This window comes from Notothenia rossii (assembly GCF_949606895.1).
Source record: "Notothenia rossii genome assembly, chromosome: 4".
Lineage (NCBI taxonomy): Eukaryota > Metazoa > Chordata > Actinopteri > Perciformes > Nototheniidae > Notothenia > Notothenia rossii.
This window is the reverse complement of record NC_136902.1, coordinates 57,064,383-57,088,602: the sequence shown is the minus strand read 5'-3', so window position 1 is coordinate 57,088,602 and position 24,220 is coordinate 57,064,383. Positions and strand designations below refer to the sequence as shown.

The 24,220-nt window shown below is 43.4% G+C and overlaps 1 protein-coding gene across 3 annotated transcripts in view; it reads left to right on the top strand.

The window, feature by feature from the left end:
• eml2 (EMAP like 2) overlaps positions 1–24,220 on the top strand; it is a 57,698-nt gene that overhangs the window by 17,275 nt on the left and 16,203 nt on the right. For all 3 annotated transcript variants that reach the window (XM_079679168.1, XM_079679169.1, XM_079679170.1), the window contains exons 2-6: positions 13,695–13,922; positions 14,317–14,434; positions 14,521–14,619; positions 22,490–22,518; positions 23,821–23,950. In XM_079679168.1, the coding sequence (XP_079535294.1) occupies positions 13,695–13,922; positions 14,317–14,434; positions 14,521–14,619; positions 22,490–22,518; positions 23,821–23,950 (604 nt within the window). The remainder of the gene's footprint in view (positions 1–13,694; positions 13,923–14,316; positions 14,435–14,520; positions 14,620–22,489; positions 22,519–23,820; positions 23,951–24,220) is intronic.

Sequence of the window (24,220 nt, the reverse complement as noted above, 5' to 3'; positions counted from 1 at the left end):
AGTTAACAAACATGTACACCAAACAAAACATGGTTAGATATTCACTTGTTTCATTGATTTCAAAAAAGCTTTCGACTCTATTCGCATAAAGGGCTCTATTATAGACTTCTACATTGTGGTATAGGGGCAAAATGTACGATCTGGTTAAATTAATGTATTTAGGGAATAAGTGTGCTGTTAAAATTGGAGACAAACAAACGGAATTATTCACCCAGAGAAGAGGTGTTTGTCAGGGTTGCAATTTAAGTCCCACTTTATTTAATATATATATAAATGAACTTGCTGTTCAGTTGGATCACTGTGCTGCTCCTGGCCTCTCCCTCCTAGAGAGAGAGTTGAAGTGTCTGCTTTATGCTGATGACCTTGTTCTGCTGTCTCCTACTGAACAAGGACTACAACAACAGCTGGACATAGTAGACCAGTACTGTAAGAACTGGGCCCTGGCAGTCAATATGAAGAAAACTAATGTCATGGTTTTCCAAAAACGCCCCAGATGTCAGGAGAACAAATACCAGTCTGTCTGTCTGTCTGTCTGTCTGTCTGTCTGTCTGTCTGTCTGTCTGTCTGTCTGTCTGTCTGTCTGTCTTTCAATTCAATTCAATTCAAAGGGGCTTTATTGGCATGAAAGTTAAATTAAACAATGTTGCCAAAGCATCACAATACAAAATAATTAACAACATTAACATACATTTCAGATGTTTACATATTATTGATGATATATATATACAGTGATACAATTACATTTCAACGTGCGTGTGTGTGTGTGCGTCTCATTCTCTGTCCCTCAGGTTGTGGCATGTGTATACATATTGGGCAGCAAGGTGTGCCTTGTCTCCTTCTCCTAGGAGTACTCTCAGTCTTGAGAGGTCATCAACCTCCTTGAAACCTGGGATTACAGAGTTCAGCTTGTTCCAGTAAATTATCCTTACTTGGTTGAATGTTTGGCACTTCAGGAGGAAGTGCATCTCTGTCTCAGTCTCACCTGTCGTACAGTGACCACATATTCTGTTCTCTTTTGGTTGCCAGGATCTTTTGAGTCTTCCTGTTTCGATTGCCAGTTTGTGGTCACTGAGCCTGTACTTGGTTAGGATCTGTCTCTGCTTTCTATCTCTGACAGTAGAGAGATACTCTGCCAGCTCATACTCTCTGTTTAGAGCCAGGTAACATTCTAATCTACTTTGGCTTTTAGTTTCTTCTTCCCAATGTTGTAAATAGTTGTCTTTACATTGTGTTATAATGTGTTTGACTGTGATTGGTGTTTGGAAAGCAGTGTTGTAGAGAGACTGGTCGGAGTGGCTCTAAGAGGGGGCAGCTAGCCTCAGCACCAGCTGACATAGGGGACTCTTCTCTGGGATTAGCTCTTGGCTTTGGAGGGCTTTGGAGTGGAGGGTGTCTCGGGGGCTGGACCTAAGGTGGTTAAAGAATATCAGTGCTCTCTTTTGAGTGTTAATGATCAGTGGGTATCTGCCTAATTCTGCTCTACATGCATTTGTTGGTGTTTTTCTCTGAACACGTAAAATGTATCTGCAGAATTCTGCATGTAAAGACTCTGTTGGATGTTTGTCCCAGCGGGTATAGCTCTGGTGACTGAGTGGACCCCATACTTCACTACCGTACAGCGCAATGGGCTGGATCACACTATCAAAGATTTTGAGCCAGATTTTTGAGCCAGATTTTAATTGGAATTTGGACATTATAAAATGTTCTCTTAATTGCATTTAGAGCTCTTCTGACTTTTTCTTTGAGTGCATTCACTGCCATGTTGAAACTTCCTGATGCTGTTATGGTTAAACCGAGGTAGGTGTCACTCATACTATGTTCGATGATATGATTATTTATAGTAAACTGGTATTTGTTCTCCTGACATCTGGGGCGTTTTTGGAAAACCATGACATTAGTTTTCTTCATATTGACTGCCAGGGCCCAGTTCTTACAGTACTGGTCTACTATGTCCAGCTGTTGTTTGTAGTCCTTGTTCAGTAGGAGACAGCAGAACAAGGTCATCAGCATAAAGCAGACACTTCACCTCTCTCTCTAGGAGGGAGAGGCCAGGAGCAGCACAGTGATCCAACTGAACAGCAAGTTCATTTATATATATATTAAATAAAGTGGGACTTAAATTGCAACCCTGACGAACACCTCTTCTCTGGATGAAGAATTCAGTTTGTTTGTCTCCAATTTTAACAGCACACTTATTCCCTAAATACATTGATTTAACCAGATCGTACATTTTGCCCCCTATACCACAATGTAGAAGTCTATAATAGAGCCCTTCGTGCCAAATAGAGTCGAAAGCTTTTTTGAAATCAATGAAACAAGTGAATATCTTACCATGTTTTGTTTGGTGTACATGTTTGTTAACTAAAGTGTGAAGGGTATATACATGGTCGGTGGTGCGGTGTTTTGGAAGGAAGCCAATTTGATTTTTACTCAAGATGGATTGTTGGTTAAGGAAATCTTGTATTCTTTTATTTAGAATACTACAGAATAATTTCCCCAGACAGCTGCTGACACAGATGCCACGGTAGTTATTAGGGTCTGATTTGTCTCCACTCTTATGAATGGGGGAAATGAGCCCTTTGCACCAGATGTCAGGAAAACATCCTGACTGCAATATGATATTGAACAGCTTTAACACTGTACCCTGCATCTCTGGGGTGCTGCATCTGAGCATTTCGTTTTTAATGTTGTCTGGGCCACAAGCTTTCCTTGGCCGGAGAGATTCTGTCTGTGTGGTCAATTCTTCCCAAGTCATTGGGAAATCAAGGGGGTTTTGGTGGTCTTTAATAGTTTCTTCTAATGTTTGGAGTTTCTCTTTTGTAATACATTGATCTGAATTCATTAGATTTATTGGTATGTCTTTGTACAAACTTTCAAAATGTTCTCTCCAGATGTCACCGTTTTGGATGGGTAATGCTTGTGGTTGTTTTGTGTTGAAGTTGCTCCACAGCTCCAAGAATTGATTTTGATCAATGGCTTTCTCAATATCCTCAAGTTTCATGTGGGTATCATTTTGTTTTTTGTTCCTTATTGTACATTTATATTTGTTTAAAACGTCATTGTCTCTAATGCGTAAGGCTGGGTTGTTTGGTTGTCGATGTTTTTCATTTGCTATTTTTCTCAGGTCTTTTCTGATGGTCTTGCATTCCTGGTCAAACCATTTGTCAGCGTTTTGCCTTTTAACAGGCTTCTGCTTTTGTTTTACAAGGTCAGCTTTAATAGCTGCCTTGTGAAATATCATATTGACATAATCAATGGCCATGTTTACACCATCTTTGGTAGGAACATATTGATTTTGGTCAAATAGTGACTTGTCATTCATCAGATTAGGTGAGTTCAAGGCCATGGTGAATTTGTCTCCACTGTCTGGGGCCCATCTGTAAGTAGGATTTAATGTATACAGCTTACTGGGTTCCCTTGTTGTGTCACTCATTTGACCTGAGACTTTAAAGAACATATTGATTTGGTTGTGGTCTGAAAAGGGGGATTGCTGTCTGACAGTGAATGCACTGATAGTGGAGGGGTCCATGTCAGTGATTGCATAGTCTACTACACTAGACCCTAGAGCTGAGGAGTATGTGAATCTCCCTAAAGAGTCCCCTCTGAACCTCCCGTTCACTATGTACAGGCCTAAGGCCCGACAGAGATGCACTATCTCTTTGCCATTCTGATTGATTTCAGAGTCAAGGCTGTTCCGATGGCTGACGGTTGGTGTGGTAAACAGGGGGGGGCTCACCAAATACATGGTGGCTGCCCTGTGGGTCTATGACATCAGGTTCAATTCCTGTTCGTCAGTTCAGATCTCCAGTTAGAAGCACATTTCCCTGGGCCTGAAAATAGGCTATTTCTGAATGGAGAGTTTCAAAAATGTCTTCTTCAAAATAAGGAGAATCTACTGGGGGTATATAAATAGCACACAAGTATAGATTCCTGTCAGTTATGCCCAGGGTTTGATCTAACCTTAGCCAAATGTGTGATTTACCTCGTTTTACTACTGAGATCTGATGGCAAAGATCTCCTTTATACCACACCAAGATCCCCCCCGATGTTCTGCCCTTGCGTATGTTTTTTGATTTTATAGAGGGCACCATTACTTCCTTATAACCTGGAGGACAGTGAGTGAGCAGATCATTTTTACACCATGTTTCTGTTAATATAATTAGATCAACATCTTTGATAGATTCTAAGAACTCTGGATTCTCACTCTTAACCTCAAAGGTTGAGGAGTGGAGTCCCTGAATATTCCAACAGCTTATATGAAAAGAACGCATCTTTTTTTCAAAAACAAACAATCAAAATGAACCTGTATCGTGAGACAAATATATAAAAAAAATAAACAACAAATAAAACAACTATTTTCACTAATATTGCTATTGTACTGATTACTACGATAACATATTAATGTAATGTCTTAGCTGGACAGAAGTCGGGTGCACAGGGTGTGCAGCATCATCCTGATGTCTCCCAGTTCAGAGGTAGCAGGGGGAGGGAGGGTGGCAGCAGGCTGGGCTACAACTGCAGCATAGCTTCGCTGCTGTAGGCGGGGAGGGAGATGAGGAGCAGCTGTTGCTGCATATCTCTGCTGCTGATGTTGTGCAGGTGTTGAGCTGGGTGAAAGTAGCCTCCTCTGGGTGTGTTGGGGGCGTGGGGAGTGGGAGGTCCAGGCTGAGCTGTTGTGTCTCCTCACAGCAGGGGTGGTGATCCTGGGGTGGTGATGGGGAGGAAGCGGTGTGGGAGGGTCTATAAGGCCTCTAGAGGAGGGGGTGGGAGGACTACGTCCCAGGGCTGCATCTTAGAGGGTCTTTGCAAATATCCCCACCCTCTCTCTGTGTAGGTGGAGTCCATCATAGAGGTCCCAGGGGCCAATGGTTGAGTGGAGGGCCAGGTGGACATTTGGTAAGGCGGCACATCCTTTTCTGATCTCCATACTAATGTCATGGATGACATGAGGAGGGGTGTCTGTCCTTGGCAGCAGGGTGGAGACCACAATGCGGGTGTCGGGGAATTCCTTACTGGCCTACTCCTCCATTTTCCTCACTGCCTCAGCAGTGTCCCTACGGAGGGTGTGCAGGTCATTTGTTCCCGTGTGGATCACCAGGTACTGAGGGCTGGCCTGTGGTGCTGCAGTGTTTACACGGCACCTTTTTATCAGGAAAAAGCTTTCTTGGGTCCAGGAACTTCCCGTTTGAGTCAGCCAGCAGGACCACTTGTGGGTCTTGTTCTTCCTGCTGAGTAGAGGGAGGCTGGGATGGGCAGAGCTGGCTGTGGGCAGCTGGCTGTGTGGGTGTGTCAGGAGGGGCCAGGGTGTTGTTGGGCTGGGTGCTGAGCAGAGAGGGTGGGCCAGGGACACTGGCAGGAAGAGTCTGTGTCTCTCTACTCGTCATTGTGAGGACTGATGAGAGTTTCTCTGTCAGGTGCTGGACCTGCCTGGTGAAGCTCTTCTCTCTACACTCAGCATCCTCCCTCACCTTGGCTAACTGAACACGGAGCACACTGTTCTCCTGTTTGAGTGCCTCTACACTTCCTCTGAGGTCAGATGCCAAAGCCTCGTTGTCGCTCTTGAGCTGCTGGAGGTCCTCTTTAAGCTGCTGCAGAGTGTTGTCTGGGGGACCAGACTGCCTGGCCTGGGTCCGCTCTTTGAATTCTGCAAAGTCCAGCTCCAGCAGGGCCATACTCTCCTTCAGCCGATTGTAGGAGCTGGCCGGTGTGGGAGGGGCAGAGATGGACAAGGTGTTGGGGTTCTCTATTGGGCTCTCATCACCTTCGCTGTCAGAGGGGACATCAGAGGGGACATCAGAGGGACATCAGAGGGGACATTGATCCTCTTTGTGTCCACCTCAGCTTTCAACAGGGGAAATGCCTCTTGGAATGACTCCAGGTTGGCTTCATTCCCTTGGACCATGACCTTACCTTTGGTGTAGTATGTGATGGTGAGCAGAGGGTCATCCTTGTCAAGGTGTTCATCTTTACAGATTTTTAATCTGCCTCCTGAGCCGATGCCCTCTCTGGATACGTATGCATGATTCCTGCACAGAGTATCTTTCCAGATGTAGATGGAATCAGTGAAGAATATGAGGTTGTTCTTCTTCCTTCCTTCTTTTTGTTGGGCATAGTCAGTGAAGAAGACCTCTGGGTTTCCACACAGTGTCTTCTCCTTGTGTTTGTCCTTCGCATTTACACTCTTGCATTTAGCAGGATATTCAATCTCTCTTCCCTCTGCTCTGAGAGCTGAGAAGTTATTTTTTGCCTGCTGGACAGTTTCCATGGCGACCACTTGTTTTGTTCAAAAGAGAGGCTAGGCTAATTAATTAGCTTACAAATACTTCTCTTTTCCTTTCTTTTTATCTTCATGAAATAATTCACAGTTTATAATGTTCCGCTACCTTCTTTGGTGCAGCTCCTTCCAACAGTGGCAGGTAACAGCTGGCAGCCCACAGCTAGCAGCCCACAGCTAGACGGTTGACAGTTGTCAATTGGTAGTTGAAAGCTAGTTAGTAGTTTCAACTCAAAAATATATCCAAAAATTGCGTTTCTTCCTCTGTTTTCTGTCGATCAATGTCGTTAACTCTTCTTTGGAGTTAATTTAAATGTCTTACTTTTTAGGTCCAATTTCGATTTTTTGTTCAGGAGCTCATTTCTGATGCAGCTTACTCAAATCAAAACAATTCTCTCTGTCTGTCTGTCTGTCTGTCTGTCTGTCTGTCTGTCTGTCTGTCTGTCTGTCTGTCTTAATTGTTACAGCTCAAATGCATTGCAATGACTTCCGTGTTAAAAAAAGACTTTAAAAAGCTGAATATTTTTAAAAAGTATAACATATATTTAAAAATGTGAAAGTTTCCCATCATGTGCTGAAAATGCTGAATAGGTTGAATGGTTCCTGCAGCTGAAATTAGGCTGAAGGAGTTAAATAAAGATATCAAATGTAAATAGTAGTGATTGAATGTTTGCAAACACCTGTGTGTGTAAACCCATAGACTGTATATATAAATGGACATAGGGTCCGTGACGTCACCCATAGGATTCTGCAGAGTTGCCGAGAAGCCCTTAGTAGGCGGAGTCGGCCACTAACGGCTCGACAGCGACGTCAGAGTTCAACTCCAGCCTGCTCCAAATAAGGGCAAAGAGCAGAGGCGGGACCTGCTGCCACCAAGCTGAAAGTTCCAGAGCTAGCTGAAGCTACCAAGCTAAGCTAACATGCTCCCCTTCTGCCGTGGCATTTTACGTTTCTAAGGTAAGCGGACATGAAACTATTCAGCAAAACTAAATTATAATCTAAGTTATTGAGTTTTTAGCATAATACTTCAGAATCTCCTCTCTGAAGAACCAGCACCTTACCGTGGTAGAGAGGTTTGTGTGCCCTGATGAACCTGGGGGCTGTGTTGTCTGGAACCTTGTGCTCCTGGTAGGGTCTCCCATGGCAAATTGGTCTCAGGCAAGGGGCCAGACTAAGATTGGTTCACAAGACCTCATGAAAGACGACACACGAAGTGAGGATACCCGGCCCGGAGGAAGCCCGGGGTCCCCTTCTGGAGCCAGGCCCAGAAGGAGGACTCGTCGGCGAGCGTCTGGTGGCCGGGCTTGCCACGGAGCCCGGCCGGGCACAGCCCGAAAAGGCGACGTGGGCAACACCTCCGCTTCTCCGTCCCGCGGGCCCACCACCTACGGGAAACAGCGATGGGGTCGGGTGCGCTGCCAGAAGGGTGGCAGTGAAGGCAAAGGGTCTTGACGGACCAGACCCGGGCGACAGAAGCTGGCTTTGGGGACGTGGAACGTCACCTCTCTGGGGGGGAAGGAGTCGGAGCTTGTGCGGGAGGTGGAGCGTTACCAGTTGGATCTGGTTGGGCTCACCTCTACGCACAGCGTCGGCTCTGGAACCTTACTTCTGGATAGGGGTTGGACTCTATTCTTCTCCGGAGTTGCTCAAGGTGTGAGGCGCCGGGCGGGTGTGGGGATACTCACAAGTCCCCGGTTGGGTGCTTCGTTGTTGGAGTCTACCCCAGTGGACGAGAGGGTTGCCTCCCTACGCCTGCGGGTTATGGGGGGGAAAACTCTGACTGTTGTGTGTGCTTATGCACCCAAAAGCAGTTCAGAGTATACGGCCTTCTCGGAGACCCTGGAAAGAGTCCTGTATGGGAATCCTGAAGGGGACTCTTTAATCTTGCTGGGAGACTTCAAAGCACATGTGGGCAATGATGGAGACACTTGGAGGGGAGTGATTTGGAGGAACGGCCCCCCTGATCTGAACCGGAGTGTTGGTTTGTTACTGGACTTCTGTGCTAGTCATGGATTAGCCATAACAAACACCATGTTCGAACATAAGGATGCTCATAAGTGTACGTGGTACCAGAGCACCCTAGACAGAAGGTCCATGATCGATTTCGTTATCGTATCATCGGACCTGAGGCCGTATGTTTTGGACACTCGAGTAAAGAGAGGGGCAGAGTTGTCAACTGATCCCCATCTGGTGGTGAGTTGGGTCGAGTGGCGGGGGAAGCCTCTGGATAGACCTGGTAAGCCCAAACGTGTAGTTCGGGTGAACTGGGAACGTCTGGAGGAGGCCCAAGTTCAGGAGGCCTTCAACTCACACCTCCGGCGGAGCTTTTCGGGCATTCCTGTGGAGTTTGGGGACATTGAACCAGAGTGGTCGGTGTTCAAAGCCTCTATTGCCGAAGCCGCGGCGGGGAGCTGTGGTCTCAAGGTCCTAGGTGCCTCAAGGAGCGGTAACCCTCGAACCTCCTGGTGGACACCGGTGGTCAGGGAAGCCGTCCGACTGAAGAAGGAGGCCTTCAGGGATTTGTTATCCCGGGGGACTCCCGAGGCAGTTGCAAGGTCCGACAGGCCCGAAGGGCAGCAGCCTCGGCCGTGGCCGAGGAAAAGCAGCGGATGTGGGAGAAGTTCGGAGAAGACATGGAAAAAGACTTTCGGCGGCACCAAAGTTGTTCTGGAAAACTGTCCGACACCTCAGGAGGGGGAAGCAGGGAACTATCCAAGCTGTGTACAGTAAGGATGGGACGTTGTTGACCTCAACTGATGGAGTGTTAGGGCGTTGGAAGGAGCACTTTGAGGAACTCCTGAACCCGACAACTCCGCCCTCTATGTTAGAGGCAGACCTGGAGTATGACGGGGGATCGACACCAATCTCCCGGGGGGAGGTCACTGAGGTCGTCAAACAACTTCACAGTGGCAAAGCCCCGGGGGTGGCTGAGATCCGCCCAGAAATGCTGAAGGCTCTGGGTGTTGAGGGACTGTCATGGTTGACACGTCTCATCAACGTTGCGTGGAAGTCGGAAACAGTACAGAAGGAGTGGCAGACCGGGGTGGTGGTTCCCCTTTTTAAAAAGGGGGATCAGAGGGTGTGTGCCAATTACAGAGGCATCACACTACTCAGCCTCCCCGGGAAAGTTTACTCTCAGGTACTCGAAAGGAGGGTCAGGCCGATTGTCGAACCTTAGATTGAGGAGGAACAATGCGGATTCCGTCCTGGTCGTGGAACGACGGATCAGCTTTTTACTCTCGCAAGGATCCTGGAGGGGGCCTGGGAGTATGCTTATCCAGTCTACATGTGTTTTGTAGACTTGGAGAAGGCGTATGACTGGGTTCCCAGGGAGTCACTGTGGGAGGTGCTGCGGGAGTATTGGGTGAGGGGGTCTCTACTCAGGGCCATCCAATCTCTGTACTCCCAAAGCGAGAGCTGTGTCCGGGTCCTCGGCAGTAAGTCGGACCCATTTCAGGTGAGGGTTGGCCTCCGCCAGGGCTGCGCTTTGTCACCAATCCTGTTTGTAATATACATGGATCAGATTTCGAGGCGTAGTCGTGGGGGAGGGGGTCTGCAGTTCGGTGGACTAAGGATTGCACCACTGCTTTTTGCAGATGATGTGGTTCTGATGGCTTCATCGGTCTGCGACCTTCAGCACTCACTGGATCGGTTCGCAACCGAGTGTGAAGCGGCTGGGATGAGGATCAGCACCTCCAAATCTGAGGCCATGGTTCTCAGCAGGAAACCAATGGACTGTCCACTCCAAGTAGGGAATGAGTCCTTACCCCAAGTGAAGGAGTTCAAGTATCTCGGGGTCTTGTTCTCGAGTGAGGGAACAATGGAGCGTGAGATGGGTCGGAGAATCGGAGCAGCGGGAGCTGTACTGCAGTCTCTTTACCGCACCGTTGTGACGAAAAGGGAGCTGAGCCAGAAGGCAAAGCTCTCTGTCTACCGCGCCATTTTCGTTCCTACCCTCACCTATGGTCATGAAGGAAGGGTCATGACCGAAAGAACGAGATCGCGGGTACAAGCGGCCGAGATGGGTTTTCTCCGCAGGGTGGCTGGTGTCTCCCTTAGGGATAAGGTGAGAAGTTCGGTCATCCGGGAGGGACTCGGAGTTGAACCGCTCCTCCTTCGCGTCGAAAGGAGCCAGTTGAGGTGGTTCGGGCACCTAGTTAGGATGCCACCTGGACGCCTCCCTAGGGAGGTGTTCCAGGCACGTCCAGCTGGGAAGAGACCAAGGGGTAGACCTAGAACCAGATGGAGGGATTATATCTCTTCGCTGGCCTGGGAGCGCCTTGGGATCCCCCAGTCAGAGCTGGTTGATGTGGCCAGGGAAAAGAAAGTTTGGGGCTCTCTGCTGGAACTGCTACCTCCGCGACCCGACCACGGATAAGCGGGAGAAGATGGATGGATGGATGGACTTCAGAATCTTAAAATCCCTTAACGTTTGTATGCAATTTTGCTAAATTCAACACTGGAATCAAGCAAATATTAATATATTTGCATGACATTAGTTATTTATATTTTGATATCACTTAATTATATGTTTAATACATTTAAGTCAAGCTAAGGTACATGTGATGGTAGCTAGTTAGTGCTCTTACCTGTGAGGCCTCCTCCAAACAGCATAATAACCAGACTGTATCATTACAACTAAGTACCAGTTCTAGATCCTTGACTTTAGACAAACAATTCAAAAGACAACATGTATTTAAAGACCAATCTTTATTTGAATGTGCTTTTTAACCTGATAATTAGTTATACAGTAATAGTATTGACAATCTAAAAAAATTGGGCAAGTCAACAGTCAACTTTATGTTTCTTATTGTCTAAAGCATTTGTTATTTTCATTTTCCCCCTCTCATATTCAGTGTGGACGGATTGAGACAGCGTGGTGTTCAGAAAGCTGCAGAGACTTCAGGGAGAAACCTCCGTGTGATGGACGTCCTGTCTGTTGATTTGGAGAGGACTGAGGGTCTTTCCTCTGTGAGGAGGTCCAGGCCTGATGGAGGAGCCCATGCTGGGCAAAGCTGATACCAACTGCACAGGCCTAGTCTGTCACTTTATTTGACTAAATGTGTTTACTTTAATAGTTTTACACCTTCTGTCCATATGTGCTTTTTATTTAAAACATGTTTGATTAAGTTTTGGTTCACATTTCAATAAATTGTATTTGTATTTGCACTCCTTTTGTCCATTATTCTTACTGAAAATGTTAGATTACATCTGACTGAAGATTGGCCCCATTTATGTGTGATGCTGCAAACTCTGCGGTACAAGGCATAAGTGATGTGAAGCTCATAAATCGAGGCAAATAGAAATAATCAGCTGATGGAGTGATGGAAATAGGTGCATTTGATCAGTTGACTGTTTTCACAATAAAATTAGTTTCTTAGTGTACTGGTCTTAAAATCTCATAGCATCAGCTTTTAATTTCCCTTTTGGAAGTTCTTCTTGACCCTCAGAGAAGGAGAAAATGTCGTGTCTTTCAGGTATGTCCTTTCCGAACCAAAATTACAGGAAACATAAAACATATTTTTGCAGAACAAGTGTGTTATTTATGAAAGCAGTGTGTTTAGGAGCTGTATATATAATTATTTTGTAATTGTAATGTTTTTTTTTTATTTCAACAGTGAGCTACAATCAGATTATGAATGAAAAGTATGAAGTTCATCAACATTGAATTATATGTTATTATCAAAATAATATTTAACTTTTATCAAAACGTAGTGCAACTGTAGAAGCATGCTCTGTTGTCTCACTGAAAGAATAACTTTTACCACGTTTTTTACAGATAATATTGAGAGATAAATAGTAGCAGTTCTCACTATGTGTTAAATATCTTAGCCTTCAATACATTAAATTAAAAGCTGACAAAATCATATTGCTTGTTAACATCTAAATGTAACTTTTTGCACAGAAAAACCCCCTCAACTTCACTGGTGTGTAGGTGATCTAGTATTGTTTAATGGAATGTATATCAGTGTATTAAAGTCAATACTTCATTCATTTAAACCAATATCTTTCTTGATTCTTTGTACAGTATGAAAAAAATAGTATTTGTACCTGTGCTGAAGTTCACTGCTGTGAGGAGTCCAGTTCTGTCTCTCACTCTCTGGTCCAGCCTGTCTGCATCACCTGGACACCTTAAACAAACAGATATATATGTAAAGTACCATGTGTACAAACAATATAACTGATTCTCTTCTGTTGAACATGTTGGATTGTGTATTGTCTGAGTCAGGGTCCTTTTTACTTTACTGTAACTTTGGAAGTTGTGTTACCAATGCTTGCTGTTTATTTGATACCAATTTGGTAACGCAATTCATAAAAACAACAAGGTTTGGGTTTGTTCTTCAGATGACTGTGACGTTAACGTGTAAGCTCAATAATGAACTCCAGCTCAACCAACCATATTGTAATATCTAAGTAATCATCTTGAAATATGACATTAATAATTGTAATATACACACATCTTATTGTGAGGTTGATTTCACATACACTACTTCGACATTAGCTTGTCTACATACTTGAGCATAGCCAATTTAAATTAACCTTAGCGATGCATACAGTTCCTACCTAAATAATAATCATCTCTCTAAGTTACAAGGATGACCTTATTTGATCAACCTCAAACAGAAGCCGTTTGTTCAACAGTATTATCCCACTTAACGCTTAACTTAACAGAGCAGTTTATCTAAAGTGTACTTCTCTCTGCTCTGAAGAAAGATCCGGAACAATTTAACATAGGAATCAATGATGAGCTAGCTGGACTTTCTTATTTATTTATTTTTTTTCAACCTAGGAGAGGTTTTCCTACATTTTTCATGAAAAAGTATGTCTTCACGGCTGGTCTGTTAGCACACATGTAAAGTTTGAGCACTTTTTGAACATTTCAATAGGAGTTATACACTACATTGTAGGGTTTGGGAATTATGACAAGTTTAAAACATTTTTGGGGGAGAATTTCAAGCACTGCTCCACTCTGTTTTGAGATCAGATTACTCTCGATTTAACAAGCTGCTCCCATCCACTCTAATGTTAAAATCTGAAAAAGGCCTCTCTCCTAAGCTTCAAACTAAGTTAAATATCTCAAAAAGTTTAAAAGATATCAAAATTAATAGTTTAATAGTTTAATATTTGAATGGTTTCTGTAGCTGAAAATAAGCTGAAGTTATGGAGTGCCAAAGTATTGGCTGAAATAATAAGGGGATTAAAGATTCAAAGTACTATAGTGGAATGCTGTAAACAGCATTCACACTAATAATAATATTAAGGGGAAGAATAAAGATTCAAAGAACTATAGTGGAATGCTGTAAACAGCATTTGCACTAATAATGACCACTCCTGCCAATCGGGACCCATTGAAGGCTGCCTTGTTGCTGTGAGTCTCTGTAAGTGGAATCTAAATGAATCCCTCTCTCCTCCGGTCCAGATGACACGGTATCGGCGGGCAGTAACCTGGACATGGAGGACCGGGTGTCCCACCTAGAGCAGAAGCTGCAGCTGCAGGAGGACGAGATCCAGCTGCTGAAGGCCGCTCTAGCCGACGCCTTGCGCAGGCTGGGCTGCTGTGAGGAGCAGAGCCTGGGTCAGCCGCCGGGGGGCTACGCTGCTGGGAGGAGACCCCTGCCCACCACAGCAACAGCACATACCACCAAGGGTAAGAAAGGAAACCGGACAAAAGTATACAAGCGCCCAGAAGCATCACTACCTAGTTAATTTTCTCATCAGTATCATCAATAAGGCCAAGAAGTACTGGGCAGGATCTGGAAAGCATGGATCTGGAAAGCAGCAAAAGCAAATTAAATGCAAGGCAAATGTATTTATACAGCACATTTCAACATTCAAAGGGCAATACGAAAAGCATTCAAAGCATTATGATATAGTGCATTAAAAAGACAAGATAATACAAAATAAAACAGAACTTTGCATGTCATATCGGTCCCAGTGCAGGGTCACCATTGCCTCACATACAGCAAAAAGTCCCAGATTCAGAATTAATATCGTCTCTCAATTCCCGTTTTACTGATGAAAATAATATGTTTTCCTTTCAGTGCGTCAGCTCCTGCAGGCTCTTCCCTCCAGACCTCTGAATAACGGCTACGTTAAACAGAAGCGCCTCCTCTCCTCCCCCTCCTCTCCTAAGAAGGAGGTGCTACAGTCCATCAAGAGGTACACAAAACCAGAGTGTATCTTGGTTGAATAGAGGAGAAGAAGTGTAAATATATGTTTTTAAAACACAATATTGTCTCCTTTAGGAAGAGTATGTCCACCGAGCGTCTCACTATGGTGAGGAGAGAGATGGGGGTGGAGAGTCGGAGTCGGACCACCTCCTCCAGCAGCTCCTCCGGCAAAGGGTAACGTATCAGCCTCCTCCAGTGGGGTACATGTATATTATTCACTGTGTTATCTAAAATACCCTCTTGGACTCTGCAGTACTAGAAAACAAAAACAGCAGTGACATTTTACACAAGGGCAGAAGCAGGATCTGGGGTTAGTAAAGTCTCTCCAGGGTTATCTGGCTTTTCACTCCTACGCTGTTAGTTCCCTTTCTACCAGAGTAGATCTCCTTGGTAACTTATGCTGAACAAGTCACCTGCTCTGAAACAGGTTATGTTCTATATAAGAAATGAAATAGAGTACAATCCCCACCTGCCGACCGATCAAAGCTTAGTGCAAGGATCCTAAAATAATAAAACTTAAATATGTAGAAATGTAAGAATCTCAAGTGGTAATCCAGGCTAAAGTGCAGGAAAGATGGCTGGCAATAAATCTCCAACTGTGTGAATGTTTGAATTAAAAGAAATAATATTGCACATCTTCCAAACAATATGACTACATTTCAAGTAAGCAGGCTTACTTTAACACCTTCTAATCACCCACAGCATAAGTAACAGGAGCAAAGTAACTCAGAGCAGTGCAGACAGTCGGCACTGTAAGTTCAGGGGCCTCATTTATAAAGACTTGCGTAGGATTGTCGTGGGAAGGTTGCTTACGTAGGACAAAGCAAATAAATACGCACTGACACTTTCCGATTCATAAAAGACTGCGTACCGGCGAAGGACTTGCGTACGGCACATCCTACGCCGGTTTCCCTTTATAAATCACAATCAACTCGAAATGCGGTGCAGCTTTTGCGGGCTTCACGTAACGCCCATATTTGCCTATAAATAGTCAAAAAAACGCCCATTCATTCATATTGACTGACTGCATGGAGAAGATCGCAGGAAATGACGACAGAACAGCTAAAAAAAACATTTAACACCGTGTCAAATGTTGGTTAAGATAAATCATATTGTTTGGTGGATGCAGTTTGAACCAGAGTAGCAGCATGGAGGTCGGATCGTCCCCAAAATAAATAAATAAGTGGTCCGAAAAAGGTTAATGACAAAAAAAAATACATATAGCCTTCCTCAGGCAGTATGTTTGTACCGGGGACAGGAGACACCCCTTGATGAGAAACTGTAAGAAGTGATCGGGGAATCCCTCCGGATCCCTCACAGACTTGTCGGCAGGAAAAGTGAGCCTCCACGTGAGCGAACCACGCCGCAGCGGCATGCTCCCAAAACTCTGGCAGCTTTACAAAAACATTGCGATCAGCCATGTTCAATGAGTCTTCGGAAACTTTCACGAAAATGTTAGGGTCACCAGTGTAGAGCCGATGAACGGGAGTCAGAGGCTGGCATTCAGAATGGATTTCCACACTTTATTATTCATTAATCTCTAAGAGGTAAGGACATCAACTGCTCTGCATGATAAGCTAGCAGGAATAACCCCAAGCCCTGGTACCCTCACTAACCGGTCCGGGTTGCAACACACACTATATGACATGAATTATGTCCCGTAATTGTCACCACAATAGTTTACATCTCCTAACAATGTTGTCCATTTTAGACATAGGCTTATTATATTTACAGCCCTTAATAACATTCATTTTCTGGGCTCAGTGTGTGTCTTGGCCGTTTTCGTTGTGATCGCTAAATTCACCTCGTTTCCCCTTGATTATTTATCACAGTTCCAAGCAAACGAGTGCTTTTTGTTTTGAATTCACACCCTGTGAGTTTTGCCCCGCACCTCGCTCCAATGACCATTAGACCAGGTAAAAAGCAAAAATGCCTCTCAGACGCTCTTCCGTTTACTTGTTTAATAAAGAAAAACAAATGGTCCGAAGATACATGGATTCATCTCCCTCCATCATGTTGATTTGAATCAGAAGATCTGAACATAAGCCCGCCTCGCTCGACCTTCTGAACCAATCACAGCGCGATAATGACCTGCCTTCCGTTTCAACTATACTCCTTCCGTTTCAACTATACTTTATCTCCCACACATACATTCTTCTCTTGCATACATATATTGTCTTCAGACATGCACATATTATTTATAATATTAAATGTAAACATTGAATGAATGTGCACGAGAGCAAAATGTATAAATGTGTGAGTGAAAAATGTATAAATATGTGAGTGACAATGTATGAATGTGTGCATTGAAATATGATAATATGAGAGTGAAAATATATGTATGTAAAAGGAGAATGTATGTGTGTGAGAGGACCAGTATGAATTACGGCCTGTACGGCCCCTCATATGGATCACTTGTCATTGTTAAACAGACCCGGAGGGGGTTTATCTTTGGTCATGTCACACACACCTTTTCCAATGTTCAAATGCTTTTCATTATCTCACTTCTTAAAGGGGCTCTATTCTGCTCATTTTAAGTTGTATGTAGTGTCTCTACTGGTACATGTCTCCATGCTTTAATGTTCAAAAAGCTCTTTATTTTTCTCATACTGCCTGTGCTGCAGCACCTCTTTTCACCCTCTGTCTGAAACCAGAGCCCAGTCTACTCTGATTGGTTAGCTGGCCGGCTCTGTTGTTATTGGTCAACTGCTTAGAGATGTCCCGCCCCTTAGCCTATCACGTACAATGTGTTGGAGTGCTAACCAAAAGAAGCACGAGTGTAACATAGTGATGTCACTTTGTAACTGAAGTAAACAAAGGAGTCCAATGGAGGTGTTTCAGGCAGGGGGCGGGTGTGAGAGAGAAACTCCCTCTGGAGGGAACACAGGGATTTTAGCCTTTGCAGACCATTCACATGCACACTAACCTATAGAACACACCACAGGAGAGGAAAAACCCCAAAGAGCATAATAAGGACTCTTTCATCGTTTTATTTTTCATTTTCTTGACCACTTCGTTTTTCCTGTTTATTTTGTTGTATTTATCCTCCCTCTACTTTTCTTTCTCTAATCAACATCCACACTTTCCTTTTCATCTGCGCCATATCTCCTTTCCTCATTTGCTTTCTTCTTTACTCTTTTTTTTCTATTTTTTCTTTTCATCTTCTCCCTCTCTGTGTTTCTGCTGATGGATCAGATTTCCAGCAGCTCTGGGTTAAAGGGGGATGGTCACCAGGCAGAGGGGGTGGGTCTGCACAGTCAGGAAATGCGTTCTCATTGGATGACAGGCTGAGCAAAAGGTTTGCTCAGAGAAGGAGGAAGTGTGTGTTGCTGGAGCTGTTGAGCAGGACAGGAACCACTCTGACTCTCCTCTGTTGACTGTTACTGTAACGGGAAGCTGCAGACATGAAGAGATCTACAAGGTAAATCAAGACTTTACAACAGAGGATCAATGATTTAGAGTAGGAGCAGAGAGGATATACTGAGGAGAAGAAAATATGTATGTTCTTACTTATTCATAGAACTAAAATAAGTACAAGTATGTGTTTTCTGGAAGTAAGTGTTCAGTTTTAGTCTTGAAAAATGCACAGCCACTTTTAAACTCTACTGGGTGGATTTTAACTAACTGTTTAACTTCTACTTAAATAGATTACAGATTGCACAATGAAACACAGCGTGGTTTGGTTTCTAAAATGCTCTCACGCTGTAACAGTTTAAGTTGTTGGTTGTTTTTCAGTCTAAAAACATCTGTAGTCAATTGGCTGTGGCTGCACGAAAGCCTGAAGGAAGTTGTGTTGCTTTATGAAACTCTGTTGTCACGCTAACAGTTTGATCCAGTATGTGTACAGAGATGTGTTTGGCTGTGGGGAGGGGCTGCAGCTTAGTAACATGAATACCATAGATACAAGAGCTGGTTGTGTTAGTGGACCATGGATCAAACGGCAAAAAGGATAAATAGACACAATGCTTTTAAGGGGTGGTCATAGTTTGATTGTGAAGCTGAAGCTAATGGGTTGTGTTCATTAACCTAACCACTGCAGTGCTTCAGTCATAATGGAGCAGGAAATGGAAGATCATGTACTGTGGAACTTGCTATTCATTTAGAAAGCTCTCAGGTCCACATATCTTCAACTTAAAAACTGAAAATTGAGTTTAATAGATGTCATAAATAAATGTTAATGTGGTGCCTGTTTCTAAAGTAAATGTCACAGATTAATTCAGCATAGTGTTAATTGTCATAATGGCTCTTCTGTCTTGTCTAATGAGGGTGGACTCAATGAAATATGTCACATGTGTGTCAGGTTATGAAACACACGCAGAATGTGGGATGAGTTAATGTGAAGTGACAGAAGACTGGTCACACTGTGCTCAGCAGTTCTGTCAGTGATGGTTCTGTTGAATCGAATTGATTCTGGCAGCAGACAGGAAAGAGCTGATCAAAGCTTATAAGAACATAAGAAATATTACATATAGAATATTTGCATGTGTTGCATTGAGTGGTGCTCTTTTGCACAACCTTAATTTCAAGGTTCTTCAAAGAGATTGTAATATATTTCCTAAACCTGTAGAGCAGCTTGAAACTGTTTGTATACAACCCCCTGCAGCACTGTTGCCACAAACAGCAGCTGATGTGGCTCTGATGTTACTGATTCCGCTCAGCTTGCAGAAACTCTTGATAGCATCGATTGAACCTGCTGTTAACATGCAACAAACATATTGACCACATGCTGCAGAGAAACATTTTAAAAGACTAGCACCAGGGATAGCCACATGAACCAGTTTAGCTTTTCTTTAAATGCCTTTAAATTTAAGTTGTTTTATGTTGTACAAAGATACGAGCAATATGTTGTCCCCCTTGCAGTCTTATTATAATAACTTTGTTTAATCGGACAGAAAACATAGATCCATAATGAGGTTACTTTAAATTTAAAATGGAAACAACATATTTGTATAATTATGGACTTAAAACAACATTTGTAAGTAAACACAATTCAACAACTAGAACAAATAAAGGTTTGCCCTCTTTCTGAAAAAAACACCTGCATCATGTTGAAAAGGATTAATCCTTTTCCGGTTTTCAAATCTGTCACTTTCCTTCTCTTGTTATCTCATACATCTGAAGCCACAGTAACTTGAGAGTGGAGAAGTCTAGTGTAGTATGGGATTATATATCTTAGCGTATTTCTTGTTGAGGGAAGATGCTTGGATATGTTTGTGACCATTACCCTAACCACTGCAGTACTTCAGTCATAATGGAGCAGGAAATGGAAGACCATGTGACTGTTTCACCGCTCGCACACTTCAGGGGCTAAGACCCGTCTGTCAGACCACAACATCCATCTTCTCTGCGCCTGCACTACTTTAATAACCATTATCCATCTGCAGTACTCTGATCAAGCACTTTACTAATAATATACAATGATAAGGAATATATTGTAATCATATCATGTAACTGAAGACAAAATACAAGTTCACTTATGGAAAAAACTGAACAAACGTAGAATCATCCAAAACGTGTTTTTGATACAGATCTTATTTTCTACAATATTCCAAAATACAAATTAAAAAATCCCAGTGCTTTTTGTTGACGAGCCCTTGGGATGCTAACTTCATTCTTGGCCTACAAAAATAGCGTTCATCACTACAGCACTCCATAACTGCTCATTGGTTCTAACACAAACCAGTTGTTTGTGTGCAGCCAGGCGGAACACGCCGACAACACACTGAGCGCTGCGTGGTAATGAGAGGTCTGTTTGTGCATTCCCTCTGTCTGGAAATCTTGTCTCTGGGACTACAGCCGTAAGGGTTTAAGATCCACAGCTATTTGCCCTGTCCGGCTGCCAGTTACCCAGCATGCCCTGCATTCATTACAGACTTCTACAGGCTAGGACTGTGCCATGCCTCATCTTCCTAGCAGACCACGCACGCACACGCACGCACGCACACACGCACACACACTCACACTCACACACACTAACACAGAGACAACCTTTATATGGGGACTTTAAAGTGCCGACACCCAGGCTGGTCACCTCCAGCTTCCCAGAGACTGTCTTCTGATCTCCACATGCTTTGTGTTCAAACACACACCTACAGTGCGAGCCCTCATCTTCTCGGACTATTAATTATTCTCTTCTCTTGTTTGCCTTTTTATGGAAACACATTGTTGCAGACCTACTTTACGGTAAAAGAGCAACAATTCTAGGAAAACACTTCACATATGACCTGACAGGCTCAGAGACAGTGCTCTGAGGCTTTTCTCAGGAACAAATGCAACAAACACAGTCCATTGTGTTGTTTTAAGGCGTCATGTTCAGTGTTTTTTTAACAAGCAAAGGTTCAGTTTACATTCCGTGTTACTCCCCAAATTGACTTATGACAAGTTGACTTATTATACAATTTTAAGTCAGCTTCTTCACGTATTTTCTTTGCATTTCCACCATACACGCAAGATAGTCAAACCCATCGCCCTGGACTCTCCTGTTGCTGAGCAGCAAGAGACAAGCCTTCAATTTCCCTTATCTTATCAAGCCTTACTTTTACTGCTGTTGCCATGGAGATATCCACCTGTCAGATGAGGCAGCGCTTCAACAACTGATCTGGTTGGTTGACTGCATCCTGATAGGTTGAGGTTGAGCGTGCTCTGAAATGCTCAGCGGGCAGTCCTGATTGGCTGACAGACAGCTGATTCGGGAACAGCTGAGGATGCAGCTACAGGTTTTGATTGACAGCTGTAAATATGGATTTTGGCAATGTGGCTGACTCACTTTTGTAATGTTTTTATACAAGTACATTCAGCCTTTTTATATGACCTTTGGGGACAGCAGGATTCTCTCTATGTCCTCTTTGATCTTCCTCTGTCTCACAGTTTGGCAGAGCGCAGCATTCACTGTGTGTTTATCTGATAACACTGTCACCATCCATGCGTGGTACATGAATAATAAGGCTTCTCTGTTTGCTTTGTGTCTGCTGACTCGATCAAACACTCTCTTTATCAAACTGTCTTCACAGTCACATTAGTTTTCCATTTCCTCTTTTCATGAAAGGAAGTTACAGAGCTGTGTTTTCAGTTCTGTATCTTTTCCAATAACAAAGACTGTGCCCAACTTTTGAGACTAAATTAAATCTATAAGCAGGTCCTAGCACATCAACGAGCCTGGGGAGTACTGGCCTGGTGCCAATTTACTCTGCAATGCATTAACGTAACTGTTCGAACCTGGACTCACTAGTGGACATTATGTCTCGCCTGGACTGTGATGTGCTGCACTATGACACAATGTTGATCTGTATAAATCAAGGTTGGGATTTTATCAAGCACAATACATTTGGAGCAGTTTGGAAACCAAACGTTCAAGTTACAACCACTCCCTGTTTTATCACGCCACGGCAGGAGCGTTCCAAGTAACATAAATCATTTAAAGAGGCCCTATTATACTTTTTGGGGTTTTCCCCTAGTGTGTTCTAAAGGTTTTAGTGCATGTAAATGGTCTGCAAAGGCTAAAATCCTGTGTTCCCTATAAATATACTGTAGTTTCTCTCCCACACAATCCCCCCTTATAAAATACAAACATGAACCTTAAAATTATTACAATAGGCCCCCTTTAATAACTTTTGATCTTCAAAGTAAGAAGGTAAAAAGGTTATGACCATATCTGACTCAGATTCAATCTGTAGGAGGAGTTTGTTGAAAGTAGAGAGCCTGAAAATTGCCCAATTGCCCCCAAAAAAACTCTCCATTCTGTGATGCATGGTCTGTGTTTCTTCTGACTCAGTGCTCTGAAGCTCTCACAGACATCCTTAGTGTCTGCTGGTAATGTGACATGTGGTGAGGGGTTGCAACCATAAATAATGTAGTATCCTGATGTTGTGAAACAAAGTCTCAGGAGCTTTTGAAAAAAATTATGATATATTCCGTGTGTATTGTTAAATGTACTTACTGGTACTTCCATTATGTTCCCATTATGGATGAAAGCCAAACCCAGAGCCCTGTTATGCTCTAATCTTTATTAAAAACATTTCACTGAATTTTCTGTTTTCTGTTTCAGCAAAACCAAAGAATGCTCCTTTAATGCAGGTAAGTTGAGTTTGTACTCCACTGGTGTGTGTGTGTGTGTGTGTGTGTGTGTGTGTGTGTGTGTGTGTGTGTGTGTGTGTGTGTGTGTGTGTGTGTGTGTGTGTGTGTGTGTGTGTGTGTGTGTGTGTGTGTGTGTGTGTGTGTGTGTGTGTGTGTGTGTGTGTGTGTGTGTGTGTGTGTGTGTGTGTGTGTGTGTGTGTGTGTGTGTGTGTGTGTGTGTGTGTGTGTGTGTGTGTGTGTGTGTGTGTGTGTGTGTGTGGTACTCTTAAAGGATTTAATATTTCTCATAAGTAATATTGAACATTCATTAGAATTACTAAGGAGGCTCTACATTGGCAAAACGATTTGAGTGTGAGGACAGGCTTTGAGGGAAAGAATACATCATCTGAACGTGAAATCAATAAATGATGCTCTCAAATGTAAAGACCACGCTCTTGAATAAAGATAGGGAATAACCCCCATACGAACCGGCCCTGGAACCATGTCAGAAAAAACACACACAAATACCCCCACTTTCGTACACACACACACACACACACACACACACACACACACACACACACACATACACATACACATACACATACACATACACATACACATACACATACACATACACACACACACAGACACACTCTCCTCCATGTTATGTAACATTTCTTCTTCTTTTTCAAATCTCAACACACTGTGTTCATGTGTGGGCTTTCAAATGGAGACAACTCCAAAATGTAAAAACTTAAAAATACAAGACAAAATGAAGATATGTGACTTCAATGGGACACCCCGAAAAACTACCCAAAGCTTCAGAATAGAGGCCCAGACTCTAAAAAAAAAAAATATGTGCAATAAATATTACTAAAACATCTAGAAATGGAAAAAAACATGTATTATATAGGAACACTTAAGAGCTGCAAATGAACACAAATACCCTTAAACTAATCTAACCCTACAATAACTACTAAATTTTCCCAAAACATTCATCATTAAGTTTAAACATTGGATTAAAATAGTTCAAATATAAGAAACCCTGCAAGGTAAAATAATGGTACAAATTAAATGCGAGTAACTTGTTAAGAACTCCACAGACATTTACTGTATTCTAACTTTCAAATTCATTTTAATAACTGCTGCAGCTGTAAGCTCTTTTAAAAGAGAGACACAGATCAAATACTTTGTTATAGTCTTATTTATCTCATTCCATACATGTGTTCTCCTGCTTCTCTCTGCACTTGTTTCTCTGTTTACTTCTCTCCACTGAACCTCCCGTCTCTCTCCCCCCCACCCCCCTCTCCTGGCCTCCAGAGGACGGCTATGTGAGGATGTTCCTCCGAGGCCGCCCCGTCACCATGCACCTCCCTGACCAGCAGAGGGAGAGCTACAGCCTGGACCACAAGGGGGCGCTGCCTGACCGCAAGCTCAAACTGCAGTGGGTGTATCCTTGAGACCTCAGAGGGACACTGATGAAGCTTTGGATGAATGAATAAGAAGTGAATGGATTATTATTGTGATCAGAGGATGTGACACTGGGAGTTCTGTATCTTCAATGGCAGATTTGAAAAGCTGAAACATAGATGAACAGAGGAATATAATTGAATGAATGCTAGACTTTATTAACAAACAGGGTTACATATAAACTTTAGCTCGTACAAGCTTCAGATTCTCCATCAGTCAGTGGCAAGGAAAAGAGAGTGAACTGTTCGGA